The 20,512-nt window shown below is 40.7% G+C and overlaps 1 protein-coding gene across 3 annotated transcripts in view; it reads right to left on the reverse strand.

The window, feature by feature from the left end:
- The window catches only part of FAM149B1 (family with sequence similarity 149 member B1), a 1,523,608-nt gene that overhangs the window by 1,242,336 nt on the left and 260,760 nt on the right, over window positions 1-20,512 (reverse strand). For all 3 annotated transcript variants that reach the window (XM_044056091.1, XM_044056089.1, XR_006362759.1), the window contains exon 4: window positions 10,311-10,430. In XM_044056091.1, coding sequence (XP_043912026.1) covers window positions 10,311-10,430 — 120 coding nt within the window. The remainder of the gene's footprint in view (window positions 1-10,310; window positions 10,431-20,512) is intronic.

Raw genomic sequence — 20,512 nt, forward strand, 5'->3', positions numbered from 1 at the left:
ACATTGGGCATTGCTGTGTTTATTCCTTGTGCTTGGTTCCAGGCAGAGAATCTTTTCCATTTATCAGCATAAGATTTTCTAGTACTAGGCCTTCTAGCCTCCAAAATGACATCCATCACAGGTTTACTGAGAGATGTGACTGGTGAAATTATTTGATTAGCCATGCTGCAAGATTCAGAGTTTGGAGCGGAGTGTGCAGAATTTGATAGTTCTGCTGAGACAATAGATGAGGTGTCGGAGGCAGGTACCATAGAGAAAGGTGTGACATATTCCGTAGAAGAGGGTACCAGTGTTGGGGAGGCCAGTCTGCCTTGGAGATCAGAGGCAGAGGGGGAAAGGCATAGACCGATAGGTTTTTCTAGCTGAAGGATAGAGCATCCACTTTCCAAGCTTTTTTGTGATGAATTCTTGTGCAGAATTTGTCTGATAGTTTTGGGGCAAAAAGATCTATGTCTGGGCTCCTCCATTTTCTTGTCAACATGCTGAAGATTAGTGGATCCAGTTTCCATTCGTGTGGGTCCATAAGATTTCTGCTTAATTCGTCTGCCAAGAGTATTTTGCTTTTCTGGCAGGAATTGAGCTTGTAGATTTATTTGGTAAGTCAAGGCTGTGTTCCACAAGGCCATGGCTAGTCTGCAAAGAGGGTAGGAGTGGGTACCCCCCTGCTTGTTTATGTACCACATAACTGTGGTATTGTCTGTCTTTATCAGTAGTTGTCATGGATGAAGGAAGTTCTTGAAGGGTGTCAGAGCATTCTGTACAGCTAGCATTTCTTTCTGGTTGATATGTAGGTGCATTTGGTTTGGGCTCCATTCGCCCTGAATGCATCTCCCTGCCAGATGCCCCCAGCATAGTCTGATGTGTCTGTAGTCAGGGTTTGGGTGGCAGGGGGTAAAATGAATGACAGTCCCTTGTTTTGGTGACAGGTCTCTGCCCTCCATAGGAACTCCTGTTGCAGGCAAGGAAAGAGAGAAATTAGTGTTTCCAGGCTGTGACAATGTTGACTCAATAAGCTTTTTAGGTACCAGTGAAGTTTCCTCATATGCAGTCTTGCATATGGAATTAGTAGAATGCAAGAAGCCATGAACCCCAAAGCCTGCAGAATTTGTCTTGCAGATAGCTGGGTTTTTGTGGCCACTTGTTTGAAGTATGTTATCAATTGAATTTGTTTGTCTGGCGTGAGGTAAGCCCATTTGGGCAGCTGTATTCAAGCTTGCACCCAGGAAAGTAATTATTTGAGAGGGTACCAGTTGTGATTTCTTTTCATTTATGGTGTACCCTAGGCATGTTAGAAGCCTTTTTACAAACGCCAAATATTGTAGAAGAGTGTCCTTGTTTTCTGCCTGAATTAGACAATCGTCCAGTTAAGGATAAATCTGAATGTTTCTTTGTCTGCAAAATGCAATCACTGGTGCCAGGCACTTTGTGAAGATCCTGGGCGCAGTAGATAAGCCCAAGGGCAGTGCAGAGAACTGGTAATGCAAATAGCCTGCTTTGAAGCGGAGGTATCTTCTGCAAGATTCCCTGATTGGGATATGCAGGTAAGCCTCTTTTAAGTCTAGAGTTACCAACCAGGCATCCTTGCCTAGCATAGGCAGTAACTGTTGTAGAGTCAGCATCTTGAATTTTGGAATGTCCAGGAAGGTGTTTAGAATGGATAAGGCCAGAAATGGACGCCATGATTTGTATTTTCTGGGTACCAGGAAAAGCCTTGAATAAAAACCTTGTCCTTTTTCCTTTTCTGGTACTGGGTGAATAGCCCCCATATCCATAAGGGACATGACTTGTTTCTGGGCCTCTGCACACTGATTTGGAGGCAGATCTGGCCATCCGTTTGGAATTGGCAACGTGTGGAAATTAAATCTGTATCCCCGGATACTATATTTAAGACCCACTTGTCCTGGGTAATTAGATGCCAATTTTGAGCATGAAGTGCTAGTTTTCCCCCCAAAGGGGTTGCCAAAAGATAAGTGCTTGGAAATGGCAGAGGAAAGTCATTGAGACTGTTTACCATAGGGGGGTACTTTGCTACTTCCAGATTTAGAGGTGGAGGCACCCCATTGTTTTGTTCTGCAAGTTCCTTGTGACTGAAACCTGGAGCCTTTGGAGTGTCTGGGTTTGACTTGAGCGGCTCTGTTGGGTACTGGAAAGGACCAATTTTTAGTAGGCCAGTGCCTACTGAACCTGGATGGCTGCACTTACAAGAAATATTTTACAGTTTGCATAGATTTAGCTTTGTCCTCCATCTTTTTCAAAACTTCTTCTGTCTTATTACCAAACAGACTGTCCTGTTGTAAAGGAGCATCCAACAATTTAGCTTTAACATGATCAGGCAGATTTTGCTCCTTGAGCCAAGCATGCCTTCTTATCACAGATCCAGTTACGGCGGCCCTGCAAGAGGCCTCCAAGGAACCAAAACCACATTGCAAAGTATGCTTTCTAACTTGTTCTGCTGAATGCAATAAATCCTGTAACTTTTTATTTTCCACACAATCAGAAATCAACATCATTTTCTATTTAAGTAAGGCCATGACATGCTGTTGATGTTTAAGCATATGAAATTGACAGGTTAAAGCCCTGACTGCCAGGGTTGCAGACGTATAAACCTTCTTACCCCATCTATCCAGCGCCCTGGAGTCTCTATCAGAAGAGGTAGGATTTTCAGAAGTAAAAGCCTTAACACCCTTGGGACCCTGTGAAATTGTTTCAGGGTCAGCAGCAGGATTTTTGAAAAGAAACTTGTGGGAGTCAGGAAACCTGTAATATCTGTCTGGCTTACTAGAAGCCAGAGGCAGGGAATCAGGAGCCATGCTGGATTCTGAGAAAACATCATCAACAATGTCTAAAACAGGAGGAATAGCCAAAGGCCTGTGCTGAGGAAGAAGAAGAAAATCCCTAAGCCTCTTTTTAGATTCTGAAAAATCCTGACTCTCCCAATAAAAATGTTCCCTTAAGGTATGCAAAGTTTCTCCAAAAGAAAAATCCTCAGGAGGAGAAGCAGAAGGGATGGATTCTTCTGCATCAGAGTCCTCATAAGGGGGAATAGAAAATTCCTGATCAGAAGAATTGGAAACCTGATCTGAAGATTCATAATCAGTGCCTTGCCTAGGCCTCTTAGCGGGGGGTTGGGAACCCCTGATCAAGGTAATTAAATCCTCAGCCATTTTGATAATTTGTTTTTAGGCATAGAGGCCTGAACACGTGGCTCATGCGTGGGTTTTTTAGACATAGAAGTTGGTTTTAGCCTTGTTTTTGATGATGGCATCGGTTTAATATAGAAATCTTTAGGCCTGAAACACACTCAGAAGCCGGTGCCTGCTCAGTGGCTCTGGACCCATCCAAGGGAGAGACATCCGCGGGTTCAATACTTGAAGAATTTTGCGGAATACCGGACTCCAAACGGGTCTCGGTAGAGGCCTGCAAATGAAAAGTAGCAGGCATCAGGGGCTGCAAAGCACCTCACTGAGTATCAGCGGACCGGTGACTGGCTTAGAAGAAGCTTTGTCGTTGGTTTTGGACCTTGGCGGTCTGTCTCTGTCTTTTTCTTTGCGTTTTTTGTGAATTCCGGTAGTAGGATTGCTAACCGACGACATTTCAGGATAGTTAAATCTTGAGCCAAAGAATTTAGAAGCAAAAAGATACAGACGCTTAACAGTGCATTGGTTAAATTTAGCACAAAACTGACAGCAAGGCACGTTGTGGTCAGGGCCTAGGCAAGGAATACAGTACAAATGAAAATCCTTATGAGGTATTTGCTTCCCACAAGTAATACAATTATTAACTTTTACTGACATCAGTAAGGAGCAAGAAAAAGATTCCCCAACGGGGTACTTAGCTTTAGTTTGAAGATTTCGGTTCTGAAACTCGAAAACGAAAATTTCAGGAGTCGGCCAACCAGCACTTGCAAAGTGCTTCTGCTTCGGGCACAGTGCGGCAAGAAACAATGATTAAAATGGCATCAGCTGCATGTTTTGTACCCCTGACAACCTGACGTCATGGAAGAGGAGACAGCAACCAACGCAGGACCCAAGACTTTGTTATTCAGGCCGACTGAAGGCAACCTGCCAGCAGATTACCCAAATGCAATGACTGCAACAGTGAAACATGAAGAACATCTTTGGGTATTAATGGAAATGAAAGGAAGGCGTAGAGGAGACCCACGGGCCAATCACATACAAGTGCACCCCTTGGAGATTCCCCCTGGAGGGGGGATTGGGGCAAGGTAGCTGCTGCATTTGGCATTCATGGACATGGCAAAAAGACTGCAGCAAGGCTGGCCCCATTTTCGGAAAATCATTTCCACTATGTCTTGTTTCAGGGACCACTCGTGACACATCAGTATTGCTCTGCTGATTTTGTTTATTATCACGTTGGATTTCCCTGGGATATGCATTGCTACCAGAATGCACTGGGAGGAGGCTGCCCACTGCCTTACTCTCAGGGCCTCTTGACAATGGGGGTAAGACCTGGTTCCTCCTTGTTTGTTTATATACCATACCACTGACATACAGTCCGTTTGGATTGCAATTGTTCCTAGTGGAAGAGAATCTTGGAATGCCTGCAATACAAGAAGCACCGCTCTCATCTCTAGGACATTGATGTGCAATTGGGCCTCATGATCCTGCCAAGTGCCTTGGACTGTTCTTCCCTGATAATGCCCCCCCCCCCAATCTGGGAAACATCCGTGGTCACTGTGGCAAGCAGTTGTGGAAGAACAAAAGGTCGACCTAAAGTCACTTGACTGGAGTGAAGCCACCAATGAAGGTCTCTCCAGCAAGATTCTGTTAACATAATCTGGTGCAACACTGGAAGTTCCTGTATGGACCACGGAGTGAACAACAGCCACTGTAGAATTCTCATGTGCAGACTCACTAAGGGAATTATGTTCATAGTTGCTACCATGGTGCCAAGTACTTTTAGAACTGTCCTTGCTTGAGTCTTCCTTTTGAAAAGAAGGTCTAGAACCTGTACCCAAAGGGCTTTTACTCTCTATGTTGGAAGCTTTACCATCATTTTTATAGTGTCTAAATCTGCGCCTATAAAAATATGTTGAGATGGCAATAAGGCAGATTTTTCATAGTTTATTGTGATCCGTAGATGAGAACAAAGTTTCAGAGTGGTGTCTCTTGCTTCTGTTAGTAAGATGCTTGGTGGTAGTGGTGATTAGGAGCCAGTCGTCTAGACATGGAAACTCGGAATCCTAAACATCTCAGGTGAGCAGCAACTACTGCCATACATTTGGTGGACATTCTAGGGGCTGTAGTGAGACCAAAGGGCAAAGCTCGAAACTGGTAGTGACTGGCTCCCAGCCAAAAGTGCAGATGACTCCTGGATGGCCTGTCCATTTGTATGTGGTAGTACACATCCTGGAGGTCTACAGAGCACATCCAACTGTCTTTTCCCAAAAAAGGAAGTATTGACTGCAGTGTTACCATCCGGAACTTTGCCTTTTTTACAGATTTGTTCAGTCTGCTGAGATCCAGTATTGGTCTCCAGTCCCGTTTTCTTTGGAACAAAAAGAACCTTGAGTTAAGTCCCGGATCCTATTTGGTCTGTTGGGACTGGTTGGATGACCTTTTCTAGCAACTTCTGCATATCTAGGGTTCCTTGCTTCCTGTGACTGGGTGAAACATCCAGAATGTATTTTATGCATGGGGCGGGAATTGAAAAGGGTATGGAGTAACCTCTGGATATGATGCTTTGTACAAACTTGTCTTTTGTTATTTTTAGCCAGGCATCTGGATACAAGGATAATTGACCCCCAACTGCCTCCAGAGAGGGACAGGCAGGCCTGCTTTCAGGAATTCTGAAAGGGCTTACCAAAGAAGGATTCTCTGTTTTCCTGGTTCTGTGGACCCCCTCTGCCACGTGGCCGGCATCTTCCATTACTTCTTCCCCTTCTGCCCCTGGGAGAAGGCTCACCACGTGTGTCTTGAAAAACTCTCTGGGATTTTTGAAACCACATTTTTCCTCCCTTTTGACCTTTAGGATAAGGCCTAGAAGGTGTGGAAAAACAGATTCTGATGGCAGGGAGAGATTTTGCTTCCTGTTCACACCTGGTTAGTGTGTCTTTGACCTTAAGCCCAAACAAGGACAAGCCATCAAAGGGAGCATTAACATAGGATGACTTGAAGGGTTCCACAAAGTTTACACGAGCACATCCAGGAATGTCTCCTAAGGGAAATTCCTGAACCCGGTGCCCTACTCGCTCCACTGGCTGCATAAGAAACAAGCCTCATGGATGAGTTGACTACTGAATTTAAGGTGGAGAGCTGAGAGAACACTTTATCTGCTACCCCTGCAGCTACTGAACCCTGGAGAGCATCTCCAAGCTCCTTCAGGAGATCTCTCTGTAACCTGGTGAAATGTGTAAGATAATTCAAGGACCTGACCGTAAAACTCACTGAAGAAAACATGCGCTTTCCATATCTGTCCAACATACGTGACTCTTTGTTCGGGGGATGGACAGAAGTGGACATCATTGACAACTCCTTCTTGGTGGCCACCGCCACCACCATAGCATCTACTGGGACACCTTTTGTAAGGAAGGTTTTATCCTCGGGGGATGTGATGAATTTATTTGGCCTCTGGGGAACAGGCTCCACTGAGTCTGGAGACTCCCACACCTTTCGACAAACTAAATCCATACGTTCATCGAAAGGCAGAGACACTCAAGTGGCAGAAGGGAGAGACCCAAAGGCCTTCAGGTAGACAGACTCCTCATCAGAAGGGATGATGGGCTTCCAGTGTCCTCTCTACTTAAGGATTTCTAGGATGTCTGCAAATGAGACATCCTCAGAGGGCAACCATGGGGATCCTTCTGACTCATCAAGGTCTGTGTCTGATGTGATCGACTCCTCTGGGGAGTTCAAATGCTTCCTCTTGCATAATCTCTTGTGAGGGACCTCTTCAGAAGGGCATTCTGGAAGGTTTAGGAAGAGAAAGGTTCACCCACTGGGGCATCTTGAGGCCTTGAATCTCCACGTCTGTGTGGAATCACTTGTGCGGAGACGGACACCAGTGCCTTTGGGGGAGGAATGACTGGATCTAAGAGTGGGGCTGCCTGTGGGGACAGCACTCTCCTCATCGCCTTGAAAGCCCCCACCCACGACCAGAGGAAGTTCCTGGTTTCGAAGAACTAGAAGGCTTCCTCAGCACCAAAGGGGGTTGGCTCCGAAGCTGATGCAGGAGCCGAGCTCACCAGTGCCGAGGCCCCGAGAGCCAAGTTCAAATCCAACTGTCTAAATAGACTGTCCTCCCTGGTCTTGACTGGACAGTGTTGGCTCCTAGACTCCTCGAGCTCGGATGGCACTGAGGACGTCGGAGCAGAAGTTGTAGCTGCAGATCCTGGAGCAGGTCTCGGCTCTGATAGTTCCACTACTATCAGCTCCATGCATTCTGGCTCCGAGACTAGTTGGAGGAGGAATTGATAATGATGGGGTAGGTCCACTCAGCTCAGAAACCCTCTGGGTCAGCTCTGACAAAAATTTGGCTAGTGCCGGTGTACTCAAGAGCCTCCATACCACAAGATCCACATCATCTTCTGACAAACTCCTGGAGGACTGGGAAGAGGGGACAGAAGATCTCAATATTTGCAATATAGGTTACCTTAAAGTCAGAGAAACTGGCTCCAGGACAGGGGACCGGCTCCGAGACTGCAATACCATTGGTTCTGAAACAGGAAGAGCCGTGGTAGAAGGTTTTTCGGGCCCGATGGATTTCGGGTCCAATGAAGACATTTTCGAGATTTTACTTGAAGATCCAGACTGATCTGACAAGGATGAAGATCTTTTACTTGACTTCTCAGATCTAGGAGAAGGGGAAGAGGTTTTCTTTAATGCACTCTGACCTTCTTCTAAGACTTCCAAAAAGGAAGTCTTTAACAATCCTCTCAGTATGAGCTTATTTTTTCTTTCAAGGAGAACCCTCAGACTTAATGAATGGCATATGGAGCACAACTCCGGCAAGTGTACTGCTCCAAGGCAATAGACACATTCAGTATGACCATCCGTCAAAAACATTTTCTGGGAGCACCTAGAACATTTCTTGAACCCAGAGGGTTTAGTGTCTTTTGATTGCTTAGACATATTTACCAAGAAAATAACACATCTATAACAACACCAGTAATATTTGTAAACTATCTAGATAGGAACAACACATATGTTTTAACTTTAACTTTTTTTTTGTAGTATAAAGCACACCACACAGAAAAAAAGCCCTCTAACAAACAGGCTGAGCTGCTCTCCAAATTAAACAAGCTGACTCGTGGAAAGGGATTCAAACTCATTTGCAACAGTAAATAGCCAACAAAACACAAAATGATACGACAAAAGGAAGGTTTAGTATAAAAAAAAACTTATAAGCTAAAGATTAACCAAAAAACAACTAAGCACACAGCACACTTTACTCGGGGAAAGGAAGGATTCAGTCTAAATTCCTGATCAGTAAAGAAAAATCCACAACATACAATTTAGTCAAAATGAATTGACTAACAAATGCACAGATAAGCTGAGTAGGGCTGGAAGTGCAGGCCTAGAGATAAAGCGATGTCCCCAGAGAAAAGCACAATTAACGGACACAGTCTAACACTGTGATATACAAGGTCAAAAACTTCTAAGATAATAGCACAGAAAATTATATATAGGAAAAAGTAGTTTTTTTTACAGATATAATAAAGTTTCTAAAATAATTTAGCCACAGCCAGTTAAAGAAACATCCCATCTGTTTAGCGGCAAATAAAATCTGGGGAATGGCCTAGAGCATTATGGGATAAGGAGTAAGCCACAAACTAGTTGGAGACCTCAAGCTTTTGTAATCATCTAAGTTGGAACGGAGGATCAGTTCCAAACCCACAAGTACAGAATGAAGGCGAGATAGGATAACTTCACATCTATAATTTAAGTGGAAAGGAATGATGTTGATAGCGGAAGGAAGCTAAAAAAATAAGGAGAGATTGGGATTTTGGATGCAGACTCTTAAGGAGAACACAAAAATCATAAAATAGCAGGGAGGGAGTATTCTAAGAACCAAACCAGCACAAGAATGGAGAAAAGAGAATTTTGCCGATATGGATGACTGTGGTCACGGATACAGATTATAGCCAAGAGGGGGCTGAAAATTATTGGAGAAAACTGGCAAAGGAACCAAGGTATTGGCAGCAAATAACTAGAAAGGGAAAGGTACCAGAATGGGAAGAGGTCAAGAATTTATTTGGACTGCAGGTTAGAGACTGCCTTCCCTATCAAGGATTAATATTAGAGTATAGGCAAAGAGAAAGAAACAGGGGGCTCCTGAAAGAAAGACCAGTACTGGCAGTTTTTAATAGAATCTAGAACAGAAGCTGTCATTAAAAAAGGAATAATTAGTAAAGCATATAAAATAGTGCATGATAATTATAAGAATCAATCAGAGGAGCTTAGAAAGGATTGGGAAGAGAGAATGGATAAGCAATTCACAAAGAGACAATGGGGGATATATGTATATTTCTCAAATATGCAACAAAGTCTAAAAGATTTAGGATCTTTGCCTGGAAGTGTTTACAGAGGTATTTTTATACACCAAGTTGACTCCAAAGAATTTTTGCTCAGGTGTATAGCAAATGTTGGAGGTGTGACTGGCAAGAAAGAGGTGGCTGGGAACATATTTTTGGGAGTGTAATGAGTGGAAGACTTCAGGGATTCCCTGCAGACTGGATTGACTGGGGATATAATTTTTTTGAGTTATGATACAGAATCGGAATTGCCTAGACATAGTAAAGCCTTACTGAGTCTAGTTATGGTGGCTGCCAAAAAAGCAATTACTAGAAAATAGAAATCAAAGTCTAGACCAACTTTATTGGATGTAGTGAATATAGTAATAATGATAAAACAATTGGAATTGGGATCTTTAGAAAAGGGAAGGACCAAAGTACATAGGAAAAAAAATGGGAATTGTGGGAACAAAATATGCAGAGCAGGAACAGGGTTTAAGAGGCAGGATTTGAATGAGCCATATAATGCTTAACTGACAATGACTGGATGGATTGTAAGTGAAGTATAATTGTTTGCAACTACAGTTGTTTCAATGATGTCTGTGATGTATACTGTTTGCAACTAAAGTGGTGTGATTTTGTTTGTTTTTCATTTATACAAATTTAAGATTGCCTATGTCATATGTGAAAATTTAATAAAGATGATTGTTAAAAAAAAATAAAATAATTTATCTAGATTTGACTAAAAAGCCAGTACTGAATGTATATGCAATTTTAACTTTAGGGAGTTGCTCAGGACTCAGAATAACTGACATTAAAGAAGTATTTCAATAGCACTTACTCACTCAAGCCTTGGTCCTGGCTAAGGCTGCTTGATGATGTGTTAGATATTTCACATACTGGGCTTGGAAGCCAGGCATAACCTTCATCAATGGGCATCACCATCTGTTTGCCGAGAATCCTATAACAGAGAAGTAACAATCATGTCAAACAGTACTTTTGATTTCAACATGTCAATTCTGACTGAAATGAGATGAACAAAAAAAAAATAAGCTGAACAGAGTACTAATTATAGCACTTCCTTTTTAAGAACATCACAGTCAGGACATTCTTCTGAAATAATCAAGCACAGTGACATTCCATCACACTCTCCACGCATTTTCTTGAGTAAAGTAAAATAATGTTGTGTTAAGTAAACACCATAACAGTAAAAGTTTGAATGATCACAGCTACATCAGCCTAACCTATATGGGTCACCTCCTATACAGGATATTACAGCTGACTGGCTTCCAAAGCCTCAGGCTACAATCCACTCACCCACTTAGCTCAAGCTGAGGTTTGGATGCCAAGCCCTTCAGAGCTTTCAGACCACCTGAGACAGGGAGGCCAATCCCTCAGATGGCATTTTTAGGAAAAGAAAAAAATACATGTCCATACCCTCACATAAAAAACACACCAAAAAGCAAGGGGGACAGAGGGAGGGAGTGGCTAATGCAGCAGTGATCACTTGAACATCTACTGTTACATTAAGTTTACTTACACAACTGTACTAGGTTCTTCATACTGATCACTGCTGAAGAAGCCTAAGTTATATAGGCAGAGCATGATAGTTTACAACTGAGAAGTGGAAGGTGAAGGATCTAGGAATCCCTGTAGAATGGTCCCAGCCATAGTGCTTTGTAAAAGTATCCACACAGGACCAAGTTGCTTCTTCCAGAATACTCGTACAGTCCACCCCTTACCAAAAAACCATAGATGAAGCCGGGACCCTGGTAAAGTGCACCTTGACCCTGCCTGGAAAGTTTTACTGTGGTTGTATCTTCATAAGAAATGAAATGATCAATAGTTCCAAAAGATTTTGTTCTGTCAAGATTGTATCAGAGTTGTCTGTGGATATCCAAGAAGTGAAGTATCCTTTCAGCCTCATTTTTGGGATCTGGATAGAAAACAGGGAGATGGTTAGCTTTAGCTTAAAGTATACTAGAATACCACTTTGGCATAAAAGAAGGATTAGTTCATATATAAAAAGCTCGGTCTATGAAAAATGAGATAAGGCTGACCCGCCATAATCCCTGCAGACTACCCTGTCAGAAATACTGGGTAAGCAAATTGGTGAAACACAGGAAAGGATTTTCTGAGCTGTGATACAGAACCATAACTGTCTAGACATTGTAAGGCCTTGCTAAGTTTAATTCTGGTGGCTACCAAAAAAGCAGTTACTAGAAAATGGAAATCAAAGTCTAGACCAACTTTACTAGAAGTAATGAATATAGTAACAGAGATAAAACAACTGGAATTGGGATCTTTAGACAACGGTATGAACAAATAACATACAATAAAAGTGGAACGGTGGGAAGAATACATGCAGAATAATGTTTTGGACAGGATTTTTTGAGCTGTGATACAGAACCATAATTGTCTGGACATAGTAAGGCCTTGCTAAGTTTAATTATGGTGGCTACCAAAAAGCAGTTACTACAAAATGGAAATCAAATTCAACCCTACTATAAGTAGAGAATACAGTAACAGATAAAAGAACTGGAAGTGGTATCTTTAGACATGGGTATGAACAAATTATATACAATAAAATTGGAACAGTCGGACAATACATGCAGAATATTTTGGAGGAGGAACGAGGTTAAGGGGAAGGCAGGAACTGAATCAGCTACGTAACATTTGATTGACAAGGACTGTATAGAAGTTTATATGTGATGTATAATGTTTGCAACTGAAAATATGTTAATGTTTATCATTTACATAAATGCATTATTGTTTACGTCATAACTGATAATGCAGTAAAGATGTTTCTAGTTAAAAAAGGCTGACCCATCATAAGAGCTTGCAACTCAGATATCATTGTTGCAGAGATCGTAGCTTTTCCATGTTAAGATCCCCAAATGTCACCAGATCAGCTGATTCAAATGGAGCATGTGTTAGCTTTTCAAAGACAGAATTAAGATCCATAGGCAGCCCTTCAAAATGTCTTCACACTGATCAACAGCTTAACTTCAGCTTTCCCAGTGTTAAAAAGGAAACTGAGATAAGGGCAAATAATCCGGTCAGTTTTAGTAAAATTCAGTTCCTGGATGCCAGCATAGAAACTTAGAGAACCTGAAAGAAAATCAACTAGAAAAGATGATGAAAAAATACTGACAGGGGAAGAATTCTGCAGCTGTTCAGCAAAAAAGCAGTTCAAGTTCAATCTTTGGTACAAGAAATGGCTTCTAGTAATTTAGAGGAAAACATAAATCAAACATACTCAGAGGTGATTAAAATAAATTAAACTTTTAAGGAGTATATCAATTCAAATAAGAAAAGGAAGGAAAATGGAAGAAGCTTTAACTAGCTATTCAGCTGAACTCATAAAACTGCAAAGATCAGAGGCTGAATTGAAGAAGGCTGGCTAAGTATAATGCATCTCAAAAAGAGAAATTTCAAAAAACAGTAGAATTAGAGGACAGAGCATGTTGAGAAAAAAACAGAGATTTTCTGCTGTACCAGAGAAACTGGAAGGAATAGACTCTATTAATTTTATGCAAGAACAAATAAGCAACTGATCTGGTATTCCACAACATGATTTGTTAATTGAAATGGCATATTGACTATTTGCTGCAAACCTGGCCATAATAAAGTAGCCAAGGCTTATATTAGAAAAGATGCAATGATGCCAGCATAACTGTGGCAGAAGGGAAACTTGTTAAAATTAGAGACAGCATAAGTACTTGCGGAAAATGATTATTCACTGTACACCAGGAAGTGAACTGAATTTTATCCCAGTAATCAGGGAATGTTGAGAGGCAGGATGAGATTCAAGTTGTTATATCGAGCTGTCTTCAGAATATTGTTTTCCTGGGGGATCAAAGACATTTTTGGATTCAAAACAAGCTAAGGAGGAAATTAAATTTATCCAACAGAGAGCCAAGCAAACAGAAGGGGGCTCTATTTCTCATTCTGACAATAAAGCTCATAGAGACAATTTTCCATTGGATCATTCTCCTATTTTTCTAAGGAAAATACTTGAGAGAGAGAAAAAAGCACAAGAGTTAACTAGAAGAATCAGAAGTACCTTGAACTAGTCTGGTGTTGGGAGATGGAAATGAACAGGATGAAAACAAGCAACAGTGAAATTAGTGATTAAATGGGAGACTATAAAGCATCAGTCAAATTTGGAAAATATGGCTTTACAAGAAAAATGGCTGAGAAAGATTGGACTTTTGCTGATTTTGTTAAACTTGTGAGTGAAATGTAAAGCATATACCCCATTTTATGACATTACTGTTTAGAACACCCGTGGTGGAACGGCGGTAGCGTTGTTACCTCACAGCAAGAGGTTCTCTTGTTCGATTCTCGGCGTGGCTTGGGAGTGCCTTCTGTGTGGAGTCTGCATGTCCTCCCCGCGGTTGGGTAGCGTTCGAAAGACATGCGTGCGTAAATGGGTGTGCCTTTGTTGAAGGTTGGGCGTCGAGCTGGCACCTCGGCGTTTCATAAAAATCTACTGCCAATCATTAGCGGACCAGGGTTCCGCTCTGGCGACCCTTTACCGGGAAAAAGCCAAAAGACAAACAACAACTGCTTAGAACACCAAAAGGAAAAAAATAACTAAGTAAAACAGTTTTATTCTAATTAGTATAAAACATTTCATGATATAAACTACATATTATATACTAAAACAGTTTGGTATAGTACATATCAGAGGTATTTTAAATGTGGGATTGGCTGTTTTCATTGACTGTTGTATGTGTTAAATATATTAATGTAAGCAAGTACTGTTTTTTTAGTTATAAGAAATATAGGAGTTACGGTATTGCAAGAGAGAGAAAAGGCTGGACAGAAGCAAGATTAAGTTAATATGCATGATCTTTGGCTGCTAGAGTGGGAGATGGGATGTAAAAGTGACTTGATTAGCTATGGTGGCTGCATTACCCTAACATGGTAAAGACCAGTAAGATCTAGCTGCTTCCTGCAGACCCAGTGCAATATGAAATCATGATTATTATAAAGTGTTTATACTAGCTAAAAGAATGGCAAATGTATTGCCAAAATTGATAGATATGGATCAGTGTGGTTTTATTGATGGGCAGCAAACATTTGTCGACATTAATGCAACAATGATGATCGAGGGAAGTAGAATGAAAGAAAATACAGCTGATGGTGGTGGGTCTTGACGCAGAGAAAGCATTCAAAAGAGTAAAATGGGACTTTATGAGTAGGGCAATGGAAGCATTTGTATTTCATAATACAATAATATGATCAATTAGGAGGATATATTAAGTATCTGTGGCAATAATTAAAGTGGGATGGCTCCACTCTGATAAGTTGTATTTTTAAACAGAGGAACCGGGTATGGCTGTCATCTTTCCCCTTCTTTATTTGCTTTATATTTAAAGCCACTGGCAAAGAAAATAAGGGACTCAGAAATTCAATAATATAATTGATACAGTAATTATGAAAAGTTGGCTTTATTTGCAGCTAATATTATTTTGTACCTGATAAATCCAGAAAAGGACATCTCAGTGTTGTGGAAGGTTTTGAAACAGTTTAAGTCTTTCTTGATATAAAATTAATGAAGATAAAACAAAGGCTACAGCAGTAAATTATGTACCAATGCATGAATTGGTCCAGCAATATCCATACTTATGGGGGGACACAATAATGTGAAGTACGTAGGAATAAGGATTAAAAAAGCTTCTGTCATGGTAGCTAAGAATGTGTGGGAAGAGACTAAACAAAAAATAATACAAAACTGAGAACCTGGAAACTCCTGTTTATGGATATGGACAGTAAGATTCAACCAGTACTAATGTTTTTAGTCCTTTTAGCATTATATATGGGTCAGGGATATTTTTGTCAACCCGAGAAGTGGGCAATCATTCATAAGGAGCTGAAGGAATTTATCTGGGAGGAGAAGAGTTAAGTGGGATAAGTTGACCATTCTAATAGAACAAGGTGGTTTAAGAGTACCTGATTTGAAAGGGTATTTTAGAGCTATGCAGTTAAGGCTCACACATCCATCCATCCACAATCCATTTTCCCAGTTTTTTTCACAGTGACAATCTAGAGTCAAAGTTTACATGACTGCGTGGCTAGCCCTGTCACAGTAATTCTTCCATACCACACACTCGCACTCACACTCACACCTATGGCCAATTTAGAGTGTTCAATCCTCCTACAGTATGTCTTTGGAATGTGGGAGGAAACCTGAGCACCCAGAGGAAACCCACACGAACATAAGGAGGAAATGCAAACTCCGCACATAAGGCGCCCCAGCCAAGGATCGACCCAGGAACCTCGTCAGGCAACAACACTATCTGCTGGACCACTGTACCGCCCTCAGACACACACACACACACACACACACACACACACATATATATATATATACACACATATATATATATATATATAAATATATACATACACATATATACACATACACAAACACACACACACACACACACACACACACACACACACACACACACACACACACACACACACACACACACACACACACACACACACACACACACACACACACACACACACACACACACACACACACACACACACACACATATAAAACATAAGCAGAAAGTTACAATTCAAAGTGGAAAGAGATGATATTGAAGGCGAGGGGGAAATTAAAGAAATACAAGAGAGTGGGATTTTGGATGTAGATCCTTAAGGAGAACAACACCCATCAGCCGATTACATTAAAGAAGCAAAAAAAGTATTTTAAGACCTAATCCAATATGAGAATGGAGCATGGAGATTTTGGTAATAGGGATAACTACAAATAGGAGTACAGGAAATAGGCAAGAGGGGGCTGGTACTCACTGGAGAAAACTGACAGGGGGCTGGTATTCACTGGAGAAAACTGGCAAAGTAACCAAGGCACTGGCAACAAATAATTAGAAATGGAAAGGTAATAGAGTGGGGTGAGGCCAAGAAGAGATTTGGACTGCAGGCTACAGACTGCCTTCCCTACCAAGGATTGATATCAGAGTATAGGCAAAGAGAAAGAGCTAGGTAAATTCTAAGTTAAAGAACTGCTTTGGTAGAGCTTGTAAATGAATCTAGAACAGACATTGCTGTTAAAAAGGGAATAATTATTAAGGCATATAAAATACTGAATAATAAATATAAGAAATAAATTCATCAGACGAGCTAAGAAAACACTAGAAAGAGAAACTTGAAAACCATTTTACAAGGGAATGATGGGAGGGCATATGTATGGCTCCCAAGTATGCAACAAAGTCCATTAGGTTTAGGATTTTGCTTGGAAGTGTTTGCTTTGGTATTTTTATATCCAAAGCAGGCTTCAAATATTTTTTCTTCAGGCAGACCGTGAATGTTGGAAGTGTGATGGAGAAGAAAGAGGTAACTAGGAACATACATGGGAGTGTAACGAGTTGAAAGATTTTAAAATTTCCTTAACTAGGAACATACATTTTGGGAGTGTAATGAGTTGAAAGATTTTAAAATTCCCTTAATTAGGAACATACATTTTGGGAGTGTAATGAGTTGAAAGATTTTAAAATGTCCTTACAAAGTACTCTGTCAGAAACATTGGGTGAGCAAATGGCAGTAACTGAAGAAATGATTCTTTTGAGATGGGACACAGAATCTGAATTGTGTCAGCATAGTAAGACTTTAAGTTTAATTCTCTTGGCTGCCAAAAAGAAATCAATTACTAAAAAATGGAAATCAGAGTCTACACCAACTGTATTTGAAGTATTACATTATTAAAAGAGATAAAAGAACTGGAAGAAGGATCTTCATAAAAGGGAAGGAGCAATTTAAAATGGAATTTGCGGGAGCAATACATGCAGAATAATGTTCAAGAGGAGGAGTGAGCTTTAAGGGAAGGCAGGAATTGACCAAATTATGCAATGTTGGACTGATGGCAGGTATAAAAAAAACAAAAAGAAAAGATAAATGATGTAGAATGTATATAAAAAGAAAAAAAATGTTTTCTTTACTGTTAATGTTTGTCTATGTCTTAAGTAATACTCCAATAAATGCGGTTTAAAAATCTAAGTGCATAAAAGCTATATATAAATATATAAATAATTACCAACAATATTTATTGCAATAGCCAAACCATTACCCCATATATACAGAGATAAGCTGGTTGCATGAGTGTGCACACCCTTAAACTAATACTTTCATAGAGTACCTTTTAATTACAACATTCAGTCTTCTTGGGTACACACCTGCCATCAATCAAAGAGACTCTGATTAACCCCAAATAAAGTTTAGCTGTCCTAGTAGGATTTTACTGACATTTACTCAGTTGCCTGCTACAGCAAAAGCCATGATTCGCAGAGAGCTTACAAACATCAAAGGGATCTCCATGGTTGAAAGGTATCAGTCAGGAGAAGGGTACAAAAAAATTTCTACAGCATTGGATATACCATGGAACACAGTGAAGACAGTCATCAAAAAGTGGAGAAAATATGGGACAACAGTGATGCTGCAAAGAACTGGACATCCCTCCAAAATTGATGAAAAGACGAGACAAAAACTGGTCAAGAAGGCTGCCAAGAGACCTACAGCAACATTGAAGGAGCTGCAGGAATTTCTGGCAAGTACTGCTTGTGTACTACATGTGACAATAATCTCCTGTATTCTCCATATGTCTGGACTATGGGGTAGGGTTGCAAAACAGAAGCCTTTTCTTACACAGAAAAAAATTCAGGCCAGGCTAAAATTTGCAAAACAATACATCAAGTCTCCCAATGTGTTATGGTCTGATGAGACCAAGGTTGACCTTTTTGGCCACAATTCCAAACAGGCATGTTTGGTGAAAAAAACAACACTTTGCATCACCAAAAGAACACCTTCCCCACAGTGAAGCATGGTGGTGGCAGTATCGTGTTTTGGGGTTGCTTTTCTTTAGCTGGAACTGGGACTTCAGTCAAGGTGGAGGGAATTATGAACAGTTCCAAAAACCAGTCACCTTTGGCTCAAACCCTTCAGGCGTCTGCTAGAAAGCTTAAGATTGAGAGGAATTCACCTTTCAACATGACAATGACCCCAAGCATACATCGAAATCAATAAAAGAATGGCTTCAACAGAAGAAAATTAACGTTTTGGAATGGTCCAGCCACAGCCCATACCTAAATCCAATATAAAATCTGTGGGGAGACCTGAAGAGGGCTGTGCACAAGAGACGCCCTCGCAATCTGACAGATATGGAGTACTTTTGCAAGGAATAGTGGGCATATAATGCCAAGTCAAGATGTGCCATGCTGATAAGACTCCTACCCAAGAAGACTGAATGCTGTAATTAAATCAAAAGGTGCTTCAACAAAGTAGTAGTTTAAAGGTGTGTACAATTATGCAACCAGCTTGTTGCATTGTTTTTTTATTTTTTCCCCTAACAGATTTGTTTTTCAACTGAATTGTACAGGTTATAAGTCACATTCAAGGTGGGAAAAGTTTTGAAATGATTTATTGTGGTCTCATTTTTCTTATATCACAAAAACCTAGCATTTTAACAGGGGTGTGTACACTTTTTATATCCACTGTCCTGTAACAATAATAGTCATCTAAAGGGTGAAGCAAAAGAGCTGCCTTGGAATATTCCATTAACAAGTTATTACAATATGCCAAGTAGCCAGTCATGACTAACAATTTTGAGGACTGGGTTAAACAGGAGGCCTTGATCTGTATCAACATAATCTGCCGTGACAGTACTAGAGAGAACAGAGGCATAGCTTGTGTAGCACAATGAACAAAGTCTGGTTTGAAATGGGCCTCACAGTATATTTTCTATCTTCTCCTAGGCTTTAATTACAGCCTCGTGCATCAGAAGAGCTTGATGAAGTAAACTGCTTTAATAAAAACACAATCAGGAACAAAACATAAAAGTACAAATACTGGATGATTAAAACACACAGTAGTGCAAAGCCATTGAATATCATAAACTATATATTTCAGTCAAACTAATGGGCATTTATTCCATGTCCACATGACTAAATACAAACTTACTGTACAAGAAAATGAAACTGGTATTATTTTGAAAGAGTGCAGGTAAACAGTCTGCCAAAATGGCGCTGTATGCTCAACAGTAAGTCTACATTTTGCAATGGTTACAAATAAAATAAAAAAAAATAAAAAAATGCTACGGCTCAGTACAAGAAAAACATCTTCCAAAATACAAACTTGTAAATACAGGTGAGCTAAACATCTTAAGGGAGGAGTCAGAACCAAAAACACTTCACAACAGAATGTTTATTATCTAGGTTAGTCTCGTAACAGCCAAAACTCTATACCACTTGGCTTCCAAGATGGCTGCACATCGAGTAACAGCTAAATTCTAGCTCTCCCAGAGTGAAAACAGAAAAGTACAGTTGTGTACACTTACCATAAATGTAGATGTTCGAGTGTATTCACTGTTGCAGTCATCACTTTTGGGTTACCTGCTGCCTTGGGTCCTGTGTCAGTTTCCATTCTTCCATGATGTCAGGTCGTCAGGGGTATGAAACATGAAGCCGATGTCATTACATCAGTTTTTCTTGCCCCAGATGTCAGGTGCCCCTTAATGGGAAGCAATTAAATCTATAAATATACAAGGTTATACACCTCCAACAAAAAAAGCAAATACACCAAAAAGCTTTTGAAGATAGCAAAGGAAAGTAGAGGTATATCCAAAAAAAAGAAGGGGGCTGGAGGGAGGGTAACCAGGACTGCAACAGTGAATACACTCGAACATCTACATTTATGGTAAATGTACACACCTGTACTATGTTCTTCGTGTTTCACTGTTGCAGTCATCACTTTTGGGTAGATTCCCAAAGCTAAGGATGGGAGGAGGAATTTAAATAGAATTAGGACCAGCTAAAAGGCCCTGCAAGACTGCAGTGGCAAAGCCAGCTCTGGGTTTAGAGAAAATTGGCAGATTGTAATGCTTGGTGAAAGTATGTACAGAAATCCAGGTAGCAGCTTCTAGGATGTCCCTGGTAGAGACGCCTCAGAGAAAGGCTGTAGAGGTAGATGCAGCCCTGGTAGAGTGGGGTCTGATCCCCTGTGGGATAG

The sequence above is a fragment of the Protopterus annectens genome, chromosome 14.part0 (genome assembly GCF_019279795.1).
Source record: "Protopterus annectens isolate FY-2018-M chromosome 14.part0, PAN1.0, whole genome shotgun sequence".
NCBI classification, from domain to species: domain Eukaryota; kingdom Metazoa; phylum Chordata; order Ceratodontiformes; family Protopteridae; genus Protopterus; species Protopterus annectens.